The sequence below is a fragment of the Lagenorhynchus albirostris genome, chromosome X (assembly GCF_949774975.1).
Source record: "Lagenorhynchus albirostris chromosome X, mLagAlb1.1, whole genome shotgun sequence".
Taxonomy (NCBI): Eukaryota; Metazoa; Chordata; class Mammalia; order Artiodactyla; family Delphinidae; genus Lagenorhynchus; species Lagenorhynchus albirostris.
Window position 1 is genome coordinate 123,815,002 of NC_083116.1, and position 13,325 is coordinate 123,828,326.

The window sequence follows — 13,325 nt, forward strand, 5'->3', positions numbered from 1 at the left end:
AATCAGCATCATAACCTAGCCCAGTGTCTCTTCTGATCTCTGCATCTTTGGCTTGCACCCTCCCTCAATTCCCTTGGAAATGTGTTTCCAGTCATCTGATCACGTTCCTCTCTTACTCAAGGTTCCTTAATGACTAGCCATCACCTGCTGAATAAATCCAATCTGCTTTGCAAAGCCTGCGGAGAAAGCCCTCCAGGATATGGCCCTGAGTTCTGCGTGGCTTCGCCTCCTGCTCTTTCCTTCCTTCTAGCCTTGTAATTTCCCCCAAACAAGGCCGTTCTCTCAAATTCATTTGCCTTGGCACCTTTGTTCCAATGTTGCATTTCTACAGAGCAAACCCTTACCCCTCTTAGTCAATGTACGGGTCTCCTGGGAAACGCTGCCTTCTTATAAAGCTTTCCTTGATCCCCAGATAGATGTCAAAGCCTTTCTCCTAGGCATCCCATTGCATTTGGTACTTACTCCTAGTATCATAATCTCTGTATTTCATGGACCGAGTGTGTTCTTCCTACCAAAATTTAACTCCTTAAGAACAAGGACTGGCTGCGGCGTGGAGACCGGACGCTGACACCGAGACACTTGAATTAGCTTTAGCAGAAGAGAAATGGAGGAACCACAGAACATTAAGGATGAATTCAGGAAGACCCGAGACCATGGAGAACTTGCCTGCTCTCTACACTATTTTCCAAGGAGAGGTTGCTATGGTGACAGACTGTGGAGCCTTTATCAAAATCCCAGGCTGTCGGAAGCAAGGTCTGGTCCATCGAACTCACATGTCATCCTGTCGCGGGGATAAGCCCTCTGAGATAGTAGATGTCGGAGAGAAGGTGTGGGTGAAGCTTCTCGGACGAGAGATGAAAAGGGAAATGATAAAAGTATCCCTCTCCGTGAAAGCTGTCAACCAAGGGACCGGGAAGGACCTTGACGCCAACAGCGTTATCACTGAGCAATAAGAGAGGCAGAGGCGGTCCTTCCAGGATTACACTGGGCAGAAGATCACCCTCGAGGCTGTCCTGAACGCTACCTGCAAGGAGTGTGGCTGTAAAGGCCACTTTGCAAAGCACTGTTTCATGCAACCAGGTGGGAGCGAGTACTCTCTGATACCTAATGAGAGAGAGGAGAAGGAAGAGGCAAAATCAGCAGAGTTTGAAAAGCCCGACCCCACGAGAAATTCTTCTAGAAAAAGAAAGAAGGAAAAGGAGAAAAAGAAACATAGAGACAGGAAGTCATCTGACTCTGACAGCTCGGACTCTGAGAGTGACACACAAGAGGGCAAGGCACACGTCAAAAGACAGCAAGGCAGCGAAGAAGAAGAAAAAGCAGCAGCAGCACAAGGAGTGAGAGTGGAGAGAGTGGAGGGGGTGGTGGAGAGAAGGAACCAGGAGCCTTGTGCCTTGAAGTCCTGGCTCCTGCAAAGACTCAGTAGTGAGAATATGGCCTTCCACGCCATTGACTCCTCTCCCATGGGAGATGGCTTCCCCTCCTGCCACAGGCAGGTTTGGGAGATATCAAAAGTATCTGCCTGAATGAGTTGTTTTCTTATCACTCCAGTCCCTTTGCAAGTGACCCCTGCAGCTGACCCATTCATTCACCCAACTTCCTTCATTCAGCAGGAGGTCCTATTACCCTCTTCCAGCTGCCACCGCCAGGGCCAGACTCCTGTACAGGAGTCCAGGCTAGGGCCACAGGTACTGCTGTGGAGGTGAGTCTGGCTGTAGTTGGAGAACAGAGTGATTGGCCCCTCCCTGTTGGCCTGCCTTGGGCTGATTGGTGGGTGGTCTCTGCTGTATCCAACACAGGGGCAGAGGGAGACTGGCAGTACTAGGGAGAACATGGTAAGAAGTGGTGCTCACTTTTTCCATTCCCCCTGACATGATTCTACTATGTTAGAAGTGACAGCCAGTGGTCACAGCCAGAAAACCATTGTCTGCAGTGACTGAGCTTGTGTGTGACGTTCCGCCCGATCACTGAACCAGACAGCTCAAGCCAAGATCATTGCTTTACTTTGTATTTACTACAATGTGAGTCAGTTGGTTCCCAAAAAAAAAAAAGAACGAGGACTGTGTTGTCATTTTGATAATTCCAAGCCTAATACTGTTTTTAGCACGTAATAGGTGCTCATTGAACTTTGTTTGAATTCATTATGCCAGAGGTCATACTAAATAAAAATAAAATGTGTCTTCTAGTGATTGATTAATTTTATTTCAGTCATGAGCTATTGTTCAAAGGTTGGCAAACTACAGCCCACTGTCCAAACCCAGCCTTCCACCTATTTCTGTAAATGAAGTTTGACTGGCAGCCACACCCATTCATTCATAAACTGTCTATGGTTGCTCTCATGCCACAAAGGCAGATCTGAGTAGTTTTGACAGAGACCACATGGCCCACAAGTCCTGAAATATTTACTGTCTGGCCTTTTACAGAAGAAGATAGCCAACCCCTGCTACAGATACTAGAGCCCGTCGGAGGGCGTATTTTTAAATGCATTTAAAGAATAGATATGTAATTCCATTTTGACACTTCAAGTAGCCGCGGGCTCCCTTAGGTACCTAGACTTCATATTTAAAAATCCCCAGCTCATCTGGAACTTCCCATTTGGGTGAGGGGAAAGCAATTCACTGATATCATACCTGTGGTGCCCTAATCTTAAAGGGTGTGAGTGAGAGGTACACCCAACACTTAAGTCCCCAGTTCCTGTCTAAACTTGTGGTTAGTCCAGCTATACCAAAAAAAAAAAAGAAAAGAAAAAAATCCAAAATACACTGGGCCTGGAAGAATGTTCAGTTCACCGAACGTGACTGCAGCCTACCCGCTTTGCCTACATTTATGCACTCACTCCTCAGCCCTGACGCATTCCCACACCCTGTTCCCTGTGCCCCTCCTGCGTCCCTGGTACCCCTCCTTCTCACCCACTGGATGCAGATGCCTGAAGGCAAACAAACAAAAATTCCTCATCTCCTTTAAGCTCTGCTCAAACCTGGACTTCCCTGTGAGGCCTTTCCCAGCCCTTCCACCTAGTAGTGTAAATCCCTGTCCTCTACTCACACTGCCGGCCCCTTCCCTGCTTTTTGTTCCTTCCTTAGCAGTTATCATTACTTAACACGCTACATTCTTTACTTACCCTTGTTTATTTTCTGCCCCTGCTAGAGTATGATAGCTCCATTTGTTAAATAAATCCATGAAATCCCAGATAAAGAGGAAAAAAATAACAAAGAATTAACACAGTGCCGTTCACTCTTTGGAATGAACCTTCTAGGCAGGAATTTGCTACCAGTAGGGAACAAAGGTGTCTTAGCAGTCGCTGGGGCCAGCCTTTCTGTCTCTCTTCTTTAAGGTGAATAGTGAGGATGGTGAAGTCTTCTGGGATTCCTTAAATGTTCCCCACATCCGCAAGAAGTCCCTGGCAGTGTCTGTAGGGCCCAGCACTATTCCTTCTCCCACAATTTTTCTTGATTGTTAACGAAGCAGTAGATACCTCTTCACAGCTGTTGTGCCCTAGTTGATATCTGTGATTCGTAGGAATTCCTCCTCAGTGAGGGGACATTGGGCTTCCGAGGATTGTGAAGGATTGTTTCTTAGGTCATCGCTTTCTCACTGTCTGCATCAAGGGTAGAGATATTCACTCTCAGAGGTGTGAAATCAGAGGTGTGTGTGTGAGCACACAGATAGACTCAGGATTGTGGGAATCTTTGCTTGGATTCTTTGATGTGCAGTATTTTAGCATCAAACGTCTCTGTAAATATGTGTAGCTTTTATTGATCATATCTCTATACTTACTGGGATCAAAAGAGCTCATTAGACTGCTCTAAATAGAAACTCAGTGGTTACAATTTAGCATAGAATTTAAAAGCCTAAGATGTTTTAGCTGGAGTCCTGGTTAGTTTCAAATCTTGTAAGTTTTACAATTTGGCGAAAACTACTTAACCTTCCTAAGCCTCAATTTATTCTATATTATATTATATTATATTATATTTATATATACTATATATTACTATAATATCAACATAATGTATCCTAAGTATATATTACAATAATGTATCATAAGTATGAGTTATATATAATAATAATATATTGTGTCATATATAATAAATATACTAGATTGTATTATTATATAGAGGAAGTAACTAAAGAGCCCTTGGCACTTTGTTGGTACACGGTAGGCTATCAGTATACGTTTCCCCTCCTATGTCTAGTGCGCACAATGGCAATTAGCGGAAGTTTTTCCTGTTACTGAGAAAGAAAAACCGAAAAGTTCCCATGTGTTCCCATGAGAGAGGGGAGGCAGGACCCTTGAAGCATCTTCCCACATAGCTTTCTTTGCATCATTTTATGGGATCAGATGGCCTAGCAGATACTCCAGATTTTGATGTTGGCAGTTGACTGAGTAAATCCACAGTTAAGTAAGAGTGGATTTGATTTCAGGGGTTGAGAGCCAACTTGGGAACGTAAAAATGAAGTTTGCTTGACGTGATGACCGATTGAGAGAGAGGCTGAGGCTTGCGAGTCGTAGATTACTGTGTGACCCTTGATGTGCTTCCCCTTGATCTGCAGGGTGACTTCACGTGGAACAGTATGTCGGGTCGCAGCGTACGGCTGAGGTCAGTCTCCATCCAGAGCCTCTCAGAGCTGGAGCGAGCCCGGCTGCAGGAAGTGGCTTTTTATCAGCTGCAGCAGGACTGTGACCTGAGCTGTCAGATCACCATTCCCAAAGGTAAGGCCCCATCTGCCATCACATGGGGGATGCTGGAAGTCACACATCTGCTCTGCCACAGCCCCAAGCCGCAGAGTCCTCTCAACCCCACTATTAACACAGGGAGGAAGCCGTAGCTTCTGGGTCACTGGCTGGCGCTGGCAACCATTTTGAAAGATGTGTTCAAGTGGGACAGTTTACATGTCGACTATTATGTGTATCTAAAGGGAAGATCAACTTGGGGCATTAAAGGGGAAAGCCATGTGTATCTCAACGGTCTACGTGGCTTCAGCACAACCACTTAAAAAGAAGTTTCAGAAAGGTCAACTTAAAGGGTTAGAAGAAAAACCATGTCTATCTCAATATGATTTCAAAATAAGCAGTTGAAAAGAATGTTTTAACCATCTGTTAAACTTCTCATTTGACCTTATGCAAACTCAGAATCAGTGATTATACCAACGTTAACTCATTTTTATCCAGTCTTTCACCTGGCCTGTCTCTGTTGGGGTTCACCACTATGACACTGGAGCCAGTGCAGGCCTGGTTGTCTGATGTTTTGACAAACACAGATCCTGATTCTGATAAAGATGAGAAGCATGTATTTGAAATCCTTTGCTCTGTAAAGCCTGTTTCTGAAAGTTGACTATCTTCTATAAAGATACTTTTTAATGTGTATTCGTGTGTAGCCGTAAGGTAATTTGAGGTGAAGTGAAAAGCTGCGATGTTATACAAATAGAGTAAACCTGCCGTAAAAACGCAACATTGGCTGCTGTGCCTAAAACTTAAAGGAAAGCAGGAGAGGGATAGCAAGCATCTGAAAGCCAGAAGGTTGCCTTGGAAGATTTCAGTGTCTGCAGAACTTCTCCTTTGTTTTCTTTTTTTAGGGAGTTGAGGGGATGCTTCATGAATATTCATAAGATCATTCATTTCATATATACACACATACACATAGATACGTAGTTCTCAACCAGGGATGGTTTTCCCCCATTCCCCAGGTAAAATTCAGCAATGTCTGGCTCCACTTTCAGTTTTCACAGCTTGGAGGAAGGATGCAGCTGACATCTACTGCATGGAAGCCAGGGATGCTGTTAGACATCCTGCAATACACTGGACAGTCCCCCACAGCAAGCACTGTCAGGGCCCAAGGGCCCAAGTGGAGAGGCTGAGCAACCTCATTACACACATGAACACATGTGCTCGCATTCCGTCAACAGCAGTGTTGGTGGAGCTGTTTTCTTGGCTCACCTGTGTCTGATGGAAAGGGCACTGGCTTGGGAGTGTGAAGACCAGAATATGAGGACTTGTCCGGTCACCCCCTCCCCCCTCCACATGTGAGCTTGGGCAATTTACCTCTGTAGTAGGAGGCTCGGTTTTGTTGACTAGAAAGAGTAGCACAAAGACAGTGACCACACAGAACTTTTTATTGGATGATGGCTCTTAGGGCCACTTTTATTCTTTTTTTTAAAAAAATGGAAGTGTAGTTGATTTACAATGTTATCTTAGTTTCAAGTGAACATCATAGTGACTCAGTATTTTTACAGATTATACTCCATTAAAAGTTATTACAAGATAAGACATGGAGAGTGGACTTGAGGACACGGGGACGGGGAGGGGTGGGCTGGGACAACGTGAGAGAGTATCATAGACATATATACACTACCAAATGTAGAATGGATAGCTAGTGGGAAGCAGCCGCATAGCACAGGGAGATCAGCTCGGAGCTTTGTGACCACCTAGAGGGGTGGGATAGGGAGGGTGGGAGGGAGACGCAAGAGGGAGGGGATATGGGGATATATGTATACATATAGCTGATTCACTTTGTTATACAGCAGAAGCTAAGACACCACTGTAGAGCAATTATACTCCAATAAAGATGTTGAAAAAAAAGTTATTACAAGATAATGGCTCTAATTCCCTGTGCTGTACAATATATCTTTGTTGCTTACCTATTTTTTACATAGTACTTTATATCTCTTAATCCCTTACCCCAGTCTTGCCCCTCTCCCTTCCCACTCCACACTGGTAACCACTAGTTTGTTTTCTGTATCTGTGAGTCTGTTTCTGTTTTGCTATATACATTCATTTGTTTTAGTTTTTAGATTCCACATATGTGATATCATACAGTATTTGTCTTTGTCTGACTTATTTCACTAAACATAAGATTCTCTAAGTCCATCCACATTGCTTCAAATGGCAGAATTTCATTCTTTTATGGCTGAGTAATATTCCATTCTCTATATATGCCACATCTTATTTATCCACTCATCTGTTGTGAATACTTCAGTTGCTTCCATATCTTGGCAATTGTAAATAATTCTACTGTGAACATTGGGGTGCATGTACCTTTTTAAAATTTTTTCCAGATATATACTAGAGTGGAATTCATGGATCTTATGGTAGTTCTATTTTTAGTTTTCTATTTTTAGCAGCCTCCATACTGTTTTCCACAGGGCTGTACCAATTTACATTCCCACCAACAGTGTAGGAGGGTTTCTTTTTCTCCATATCCTTACCAACATTTATTATTTGTAGACTTTTTGATGATAACCATTTTACAGGTGTGAAGTGATACCTCATTGTGATTTTGATTTGCATTTGCCTGATGATTAGCGATGTTGAGCATCTTTTCATCTGCCTCTTGGCCATCTGCATTTCCTCTTTGGAAAGATGTCTATTCATGTCTTCTGCCCATTTTTAAATTGAGCTTTTTTTTTGATGTTGCGCAGTTTTTATATGTTGGATATTAACCCCTTATTGATCATATCATTTGCAAAAATTTTCTCGCATTCCATAGGTTGTCTTTTCATTTTTGTCAATGGTTTCCTTTACAGTGCAAAAACAAAAAGTTTAATTAGGCCCCATTTGTTTATTTTTACTTTTATTTCTTTTGCCTTAGGAGACAGATCCAAGAAAATATTGCTACGATTTATGTCAAAGAATGTTCTGTCTATGAGCTTTGTGATTTCAGGTCTTATAGTTAAGTCTTTAATCCATTTTGAGTTTATTTTTGTATATGGTGTGAGGAAATGTTCTAATGTCGTTCATTTACATGTAGCTGTTAAATTTTCCCAGCACCACTTATTGAAGAGACTGTCTTTTCTCCATTGTATATTCTTGCCTCCTTTGTCAGAGATTAATTGACCAGAGGTGTGTGGGTTTATTTCTTGGCTCTCTCTATGTGTCTGGTTTTGTGTCAGTACCACGCTGTTTTGATTACTGTAGTTTTGTAGTATAGTCTGAAGACTGGGCGAGTAATACCTCCAACTTTGTTCTTTTTTCTCCAGATTGCTTTGGCAACTCCAGGTCTTTTGTGGTTACATATACATTTTTGGATTATTTGTTCTAGTTCTGTGAAAAATGTCTTGGGTATTTTGATAGGGATTGCATTAAATCTGTAGATTGCTTTGGATTGTATGGCCATTTTAACAATATTAATTCTTCCAATCCAAGAGCACAGGCTATTTTTCCATTTCTTTGTATCATCTTCAAATTTCTTCATCAGTGTTTTACAGTTTTCAGAGTAAAGGTCTTTCATCTCCTTGGTTAAGTTTATTCCTAAGTATTTTATTCTTTTTGATGTGATTTTAAATGGGATTGATTTTCACATTCTCTTTCTGATAGTTTGTTATTACTGTGTAGAAAAGCAACAGATTTCTGTATATTAATCCTGTATCTTGCAGCTTTACTGAATTCATTTATTAGTTTTAATAGTATGTTGGTGGAGACTTTAGGGGTTTCTTTTTTATTTATTTATTTATTTATTTATTTGTGGCTGTGTTGGGTCTTCATTGCTGCACACGGGCTTTCTCTAGTTGCAGTGGGCAGGGGCTACTCTTCGTTGTGGTGTGCGGGCTTCTCATTGTGGTGGCTTCTCTTGTTGCAGAGCACAGGCTCTGCAGAGCACAGGCCCACGGGCTCAGTAGTTGTGGCTCATGGGCTCTAGAGCACCGGCTCAGTAGTTGTGGGGCATGGGCTTTGTTGCTCCGCGGCATGTGGGATTTTCCCGGAACAGGGCTGGAACCCGTGTCCACTGCATTGGCAGGAGGATTCTTAACCACTGTGCCACCAGGGAAGTCCCTAGGGTTTTCTATATAAAGTATCATGTCCTCTGCAAATAGTGACAGTTTTACTTCTTCCCTTCCAATTTGGATGCCTTTAATTTCTTTTCCTTGTCTGATGGCTGTGTTCAGCACTTCCAATATTGTGTTAAATAGAAGTGGCAAGAGGGGCCACTTTCATTCTTTAAGCTGGAATCTCGGACTCTGCTGGAGGTCATGAAAGAGTTCAGGAGAAGGCAGAGGTAGGTTAGGCCAAGAGGCTGGTGGACAGGCACGTTTCACTGACTGATGCCTGGCTCCCTTGGCTTCCTCATCATGTGCTACTTGACACCACAACCACAGCCAGTTCCTTCCAGGAGGAAATTCCTACCCCTGTTATATCTTTTCATACTAATGTAACACAGAGATCCTCAGGTCAAGTAAGAAGAAAATCCCTTTGGCAATGGGTGAAAAATGAGTGCTAATCACCATCAGGCCAGGTTTCTGCTTCTCCCTAAGACCTTCTCATTCTGCCTCATCTTGTCTTGGTTTGGTTTTAGGGTGGAGGTGAGGCCTGCCCTCGCCTCCCCATTAACTCACAAGGTGGCCCAGGTGGGGCCCAATCGTCCTGTGTCCCTTTTACAAGAACAGATGTTCTTTCAGTTCCTAAGAAAAATTTTTAATAGAAATGTTTCTGGCAAACCAAATTTATAGTGAAGGGAATGATGACTCTAAAAAGTTATGTGAAAACCAGATTGGATGCACATCAGATGAGATACCAAGGAAAAAATATTCTTTGTAGCTTTGTTTTTAAATCCAGTTAATTTGATGTTTCTCTTTGTTCGTGCTTTTTATAGAGTCCACTAAATAAATAACCTTTACCAAACAGAGAATTTTATAAAACTTATCTGCTAGAAGCTCTGTCTCCATTGCTTATTTATGAGACTATGTTGGTCCTAGTACATTCAGGGAAAGATTTGTTCTATCAAGATATGCAAAGATATTTGGGTTACAGGAGTTATTTTGATATTTTCCATCAAAGTAGGAGCTAACGGTTTACAAATAATTTCTTACTTACGAAGGAGAGAAGGAACTGGGTGGCTGGGTGGAAAAAACCAGACATCACCAAAGAGTTCTGAAACGATTGTTTTGGGCAGATGATTATAGACATTGAATGTTTACCAAGATCCTTCAAATGCATGGCCGGTGCTGAGTGCTATGATGGCAGCTCTGGTCCGAGGGTAGCCACTTGGTTCCATGTAAACCCCTAAGTGGAGGTTCTAAACAGGGTTCATATTCACTGTATGAATAATTTACTCAGGAACTTAAATAGTTGCCGGGGCCTAGAACCTAATGAGATAGTGAGTACAATGAAAATGGAAACATACTCTTGTTCTTTGCCACGTTAGGATGACTGTAGGAATTTGTTTACGGGTATCTGTTTGGAGGACCCTCTTCCTCTATGAGACTGGTGCTCCCAGGGCTCAGGTGAATGGTAATATAACATATTCATCAGCTGCTGGTATCCACCATAGAGAGGGAAGAATAGAAGATTGGTGGGTTGGGAAATTACTGGGGTTATTCCCAGTGGTGGGATCCAAGGCACAGGTAGAGAGTTTGACCTCCTGCTGAGCTTCAGTAGTAGGTGGACATTGGTTATATGGGTACAGATGTAGGTAGATTAGAAGATGATGGGAGAGCATATGGAATTTCACTCCAGATTGCCTCTTCACTCACAGCAAAATAGGAAACGATTTCATCTGCTAGGAGTGGCGCTGGGAAGGAGGTCCTAGAGGTTTGAGGAAAGAGGAGAGGAATGGAAAAGAGGGAAGCTGATGGACCAGCAATGTTGCAGGATTGCAGGGCAGCCCTAAAGGTCTATTTGAGGTTAGTAGCTGGGAATTTAAATTGCAAAATAAACATCTGGGCAGCTAAACACTGCTAAAGCAAACACACCATTTTGTAGTTTGAGTTTCCCAGCCCTGTTTAATCCACATTTCCTCTCAGTAGAGTTAGGATTTTCTGGTTGAGTTCAATAATGGTAGAGAGGGACATGGCAGTTGAGAGTATATCTGTGGTAGGCAGAATACTGGACCCCTCAAAGATGGCCTGTAACCTTTGAATATTTACCTCACGTGCCAAAACGAACTTTGCAGATGTGATCAACTCAGGTCCCTGAGACAGCAAGATTATCCTGGACTATCTGGGAGGGTCCAAACTAATCACATGAGTACTAAAAAGCAGAGAAACTTTCCCATCTGAGAGAGATACGACTTTGGAGGAATGGTCAGAGAGATGTAGTGTTGCTGGCTTTGATGATGGAGGAAGGGGCCATGAGCCAAGGAATGCAGGAGGCCTCTAGAAGCTAAAAAAGGCAAGGAAACAGATTGTCCCTAGAGCCTCTAGAGAGGAATGCAACCCTGCTGACACCTTGATTTTAGCCCAGTGAGACCCATTTCAGACTTCTTGTCTCCAGAAATGTCAAATGATAAATTTGAGTTGTTTAAGCCACTAAGTTTGTGGTCATTTGTTACAGCAGCCCTAAGAAACTAATACAGTATCCAAGGGAATGATTATAATCTCAGACTATGGACTCTAAGTTGAATGAGAAGTTAGAAATAAATATAAAAGACTTATATTTTTCTTGAATAAAAGGAATCAACAGTATAAAGACGTAAATTATGTCGTAAATTATCTATAAACCGAATGTGATTCCAAAAAACATACCGACAATTTGTTTTTGTAATATCACTAAATTGATCTAAACATCATCTTGGTGAATAATTATATGAGAGTAAGTAGGCAGGGGAAAATCTGAAGAAGAGGTCAAATGGAAATTATCCCTATCCATTTATTAAAATGTCATAAAACTAAAGCAGTTAAAAGAATATTGTACTGCTTCACAGTAGGTAGATCAATGGGAGACAGTAGGGTTCAGAACTGAGCTAAAATAAATGAGAACTTATGACATAAATATTGCATTTCTTGTCAGGGGGAAATGATGGCTTAGTATTGTATTTGTGACAATGAGACAGCCATTGAGGAGAAAAATCAGGATTCTGACCTTACTCCTTACATCCAAATAAACTGATGTGGAAGGAAGATTTGAAGATTTAAAAAATGAAACTATAAGTGCACCAAAACAAAACATAGCTAGATATTAATATATTTTTACATGGAGGAAGGCACTACCCAGAAAACAGAAAGAGAGTGACCTGTTTCACTACGTTAAAAAAAAAACAGAATCATCTGTGTGGCAAATAAATAAGTGAATAAATAAATAAAGTAGAAATTTATAACACATTTGACAAACTAAAGGCTAACTTCTCTATGATACAAAACTTTATTACAAATTAATATGAGAAAGAACATAATTAAAATGTGGACAAATTATAGGCAGCTCACAGAAAAAGAAATTCAAATGATTTATAAATATTTGTAAAGATGCTCTCACCCTCATATTCACTCAAGAAATGCAAGCTCAATGACAAGGAGAATTTTTTTTCTCTTAGACAGGAATGGCTCCAAAAGTTGGATGGTATACTTTCTGGGAAAACAGACACTCATGTACTGTTGATAGGACTATAATTGTTGCAGCAACTTACAAGGCGATTTGGCAACATCTAACTCTTAAATGGCCCAATAATGCTACTTCTGGGAATGTATCTCACAGATATATACTTGTATTAGTCGAGATAGGCTAACCGTTTAGTACCTTAGTACTATAAAAGTTTCTTTCTTGCTCAGGCACCATCCACTGCAGGTTGGCCATGAGGATTGGGAGGGGAGAGTGTTCCACACAGTTATGCAGGAACCTAGGTTTCTCCAGTCTTGTGGCTCCTCCCTCCTCTATATCTATTCAACCAGGAGACAAGCAAAATAAAAACTAATAAGATTTACATAAACCTTCTAAGATGACTGATGAGCTTATTAATTTGTTACCCCTTCTAAACTTGATATTTCAAAAAGGGAACTTTGAAGATGCTATAGAGAACCTAGTGGTAGAAATCAGGAGGCCTTTCAGTGGGAGGGATCATATCTATCAATAGAGTTTTCCCTGTGAACTTGAGTTTGCCCCATGGAGGCGACCATGGAATGTTTCTACCCGTCAAAGGCAGCTCTTGGCATGAGCTCTTTGTTTTTTTTTTTAACGTCTTTATTGGAGTATAATTGCTTTACAGTGGTGTGTTAGTGTCTGCTGTGTAACAAAGTGGTCAGCAATACATAAACATATATCCCCATATCCTCTCCCTCTTGCATCTCCCTCCCACCCTCCCTATCCCACCCCTTAAAAAACTAGAAATAGAACTACCGTACGACCCAGCAATCCCACTACCGGGCATATACCCTGAGAAAACCATAATTCAAAAAGTCATGTACCACAATGTTCATTGCAGTATTATCTACAATAGCCAGGACATGGAAGCAACCTAAGTGTCCACTGACAGATGAATGGATAAAGAAGATGTGGCACATTTATACATTTGCATAAGCTCTTGGATCAGAGTTTCTAGTCTGTAAATGGCTCAATCCTTAACAGCAGACCCAGGAAACAAATGCAGAGACCATGGTCGAATATTTAAGCAACGCCTAATGGC

The 13,325-nt window shown here is 41.8% G+C and overlaps 1 protein-coding gene and 1 pseudogene across 5 annotated transcripts in view; both read left to right on the forward strand.

The window, feature by feature from the left end:
* ARHGAP6 (Rho GTPase activating protein 6) overlaps positions 1 to 13,325 on the forward strand; it is a 486,163-nt gene that overhangs the window by 394,956 nt on the left and 77,882 nt on the right. For all 5 annotated transcript variants that reach the window (XM_060138342.1, XM_060138343.1, XM_060138344.1 and 2 more), the window contains exon 2: positions 4,552 to 4,711. In XM_060138342.1, coding sequence (XP_059994325.1) covers positions 4,552 to 4,711 — 160 coding nt within the window. The remainder of the gene's footprint in view (positions 1 to 4,551; positions 4,712 to 13,325) is intronic.
* LOC132513642 (zinc finger CCHC domain-containing protein 17-like) lies at positions 549 to 1,341 on the forward strand (annotated as a pseudogene).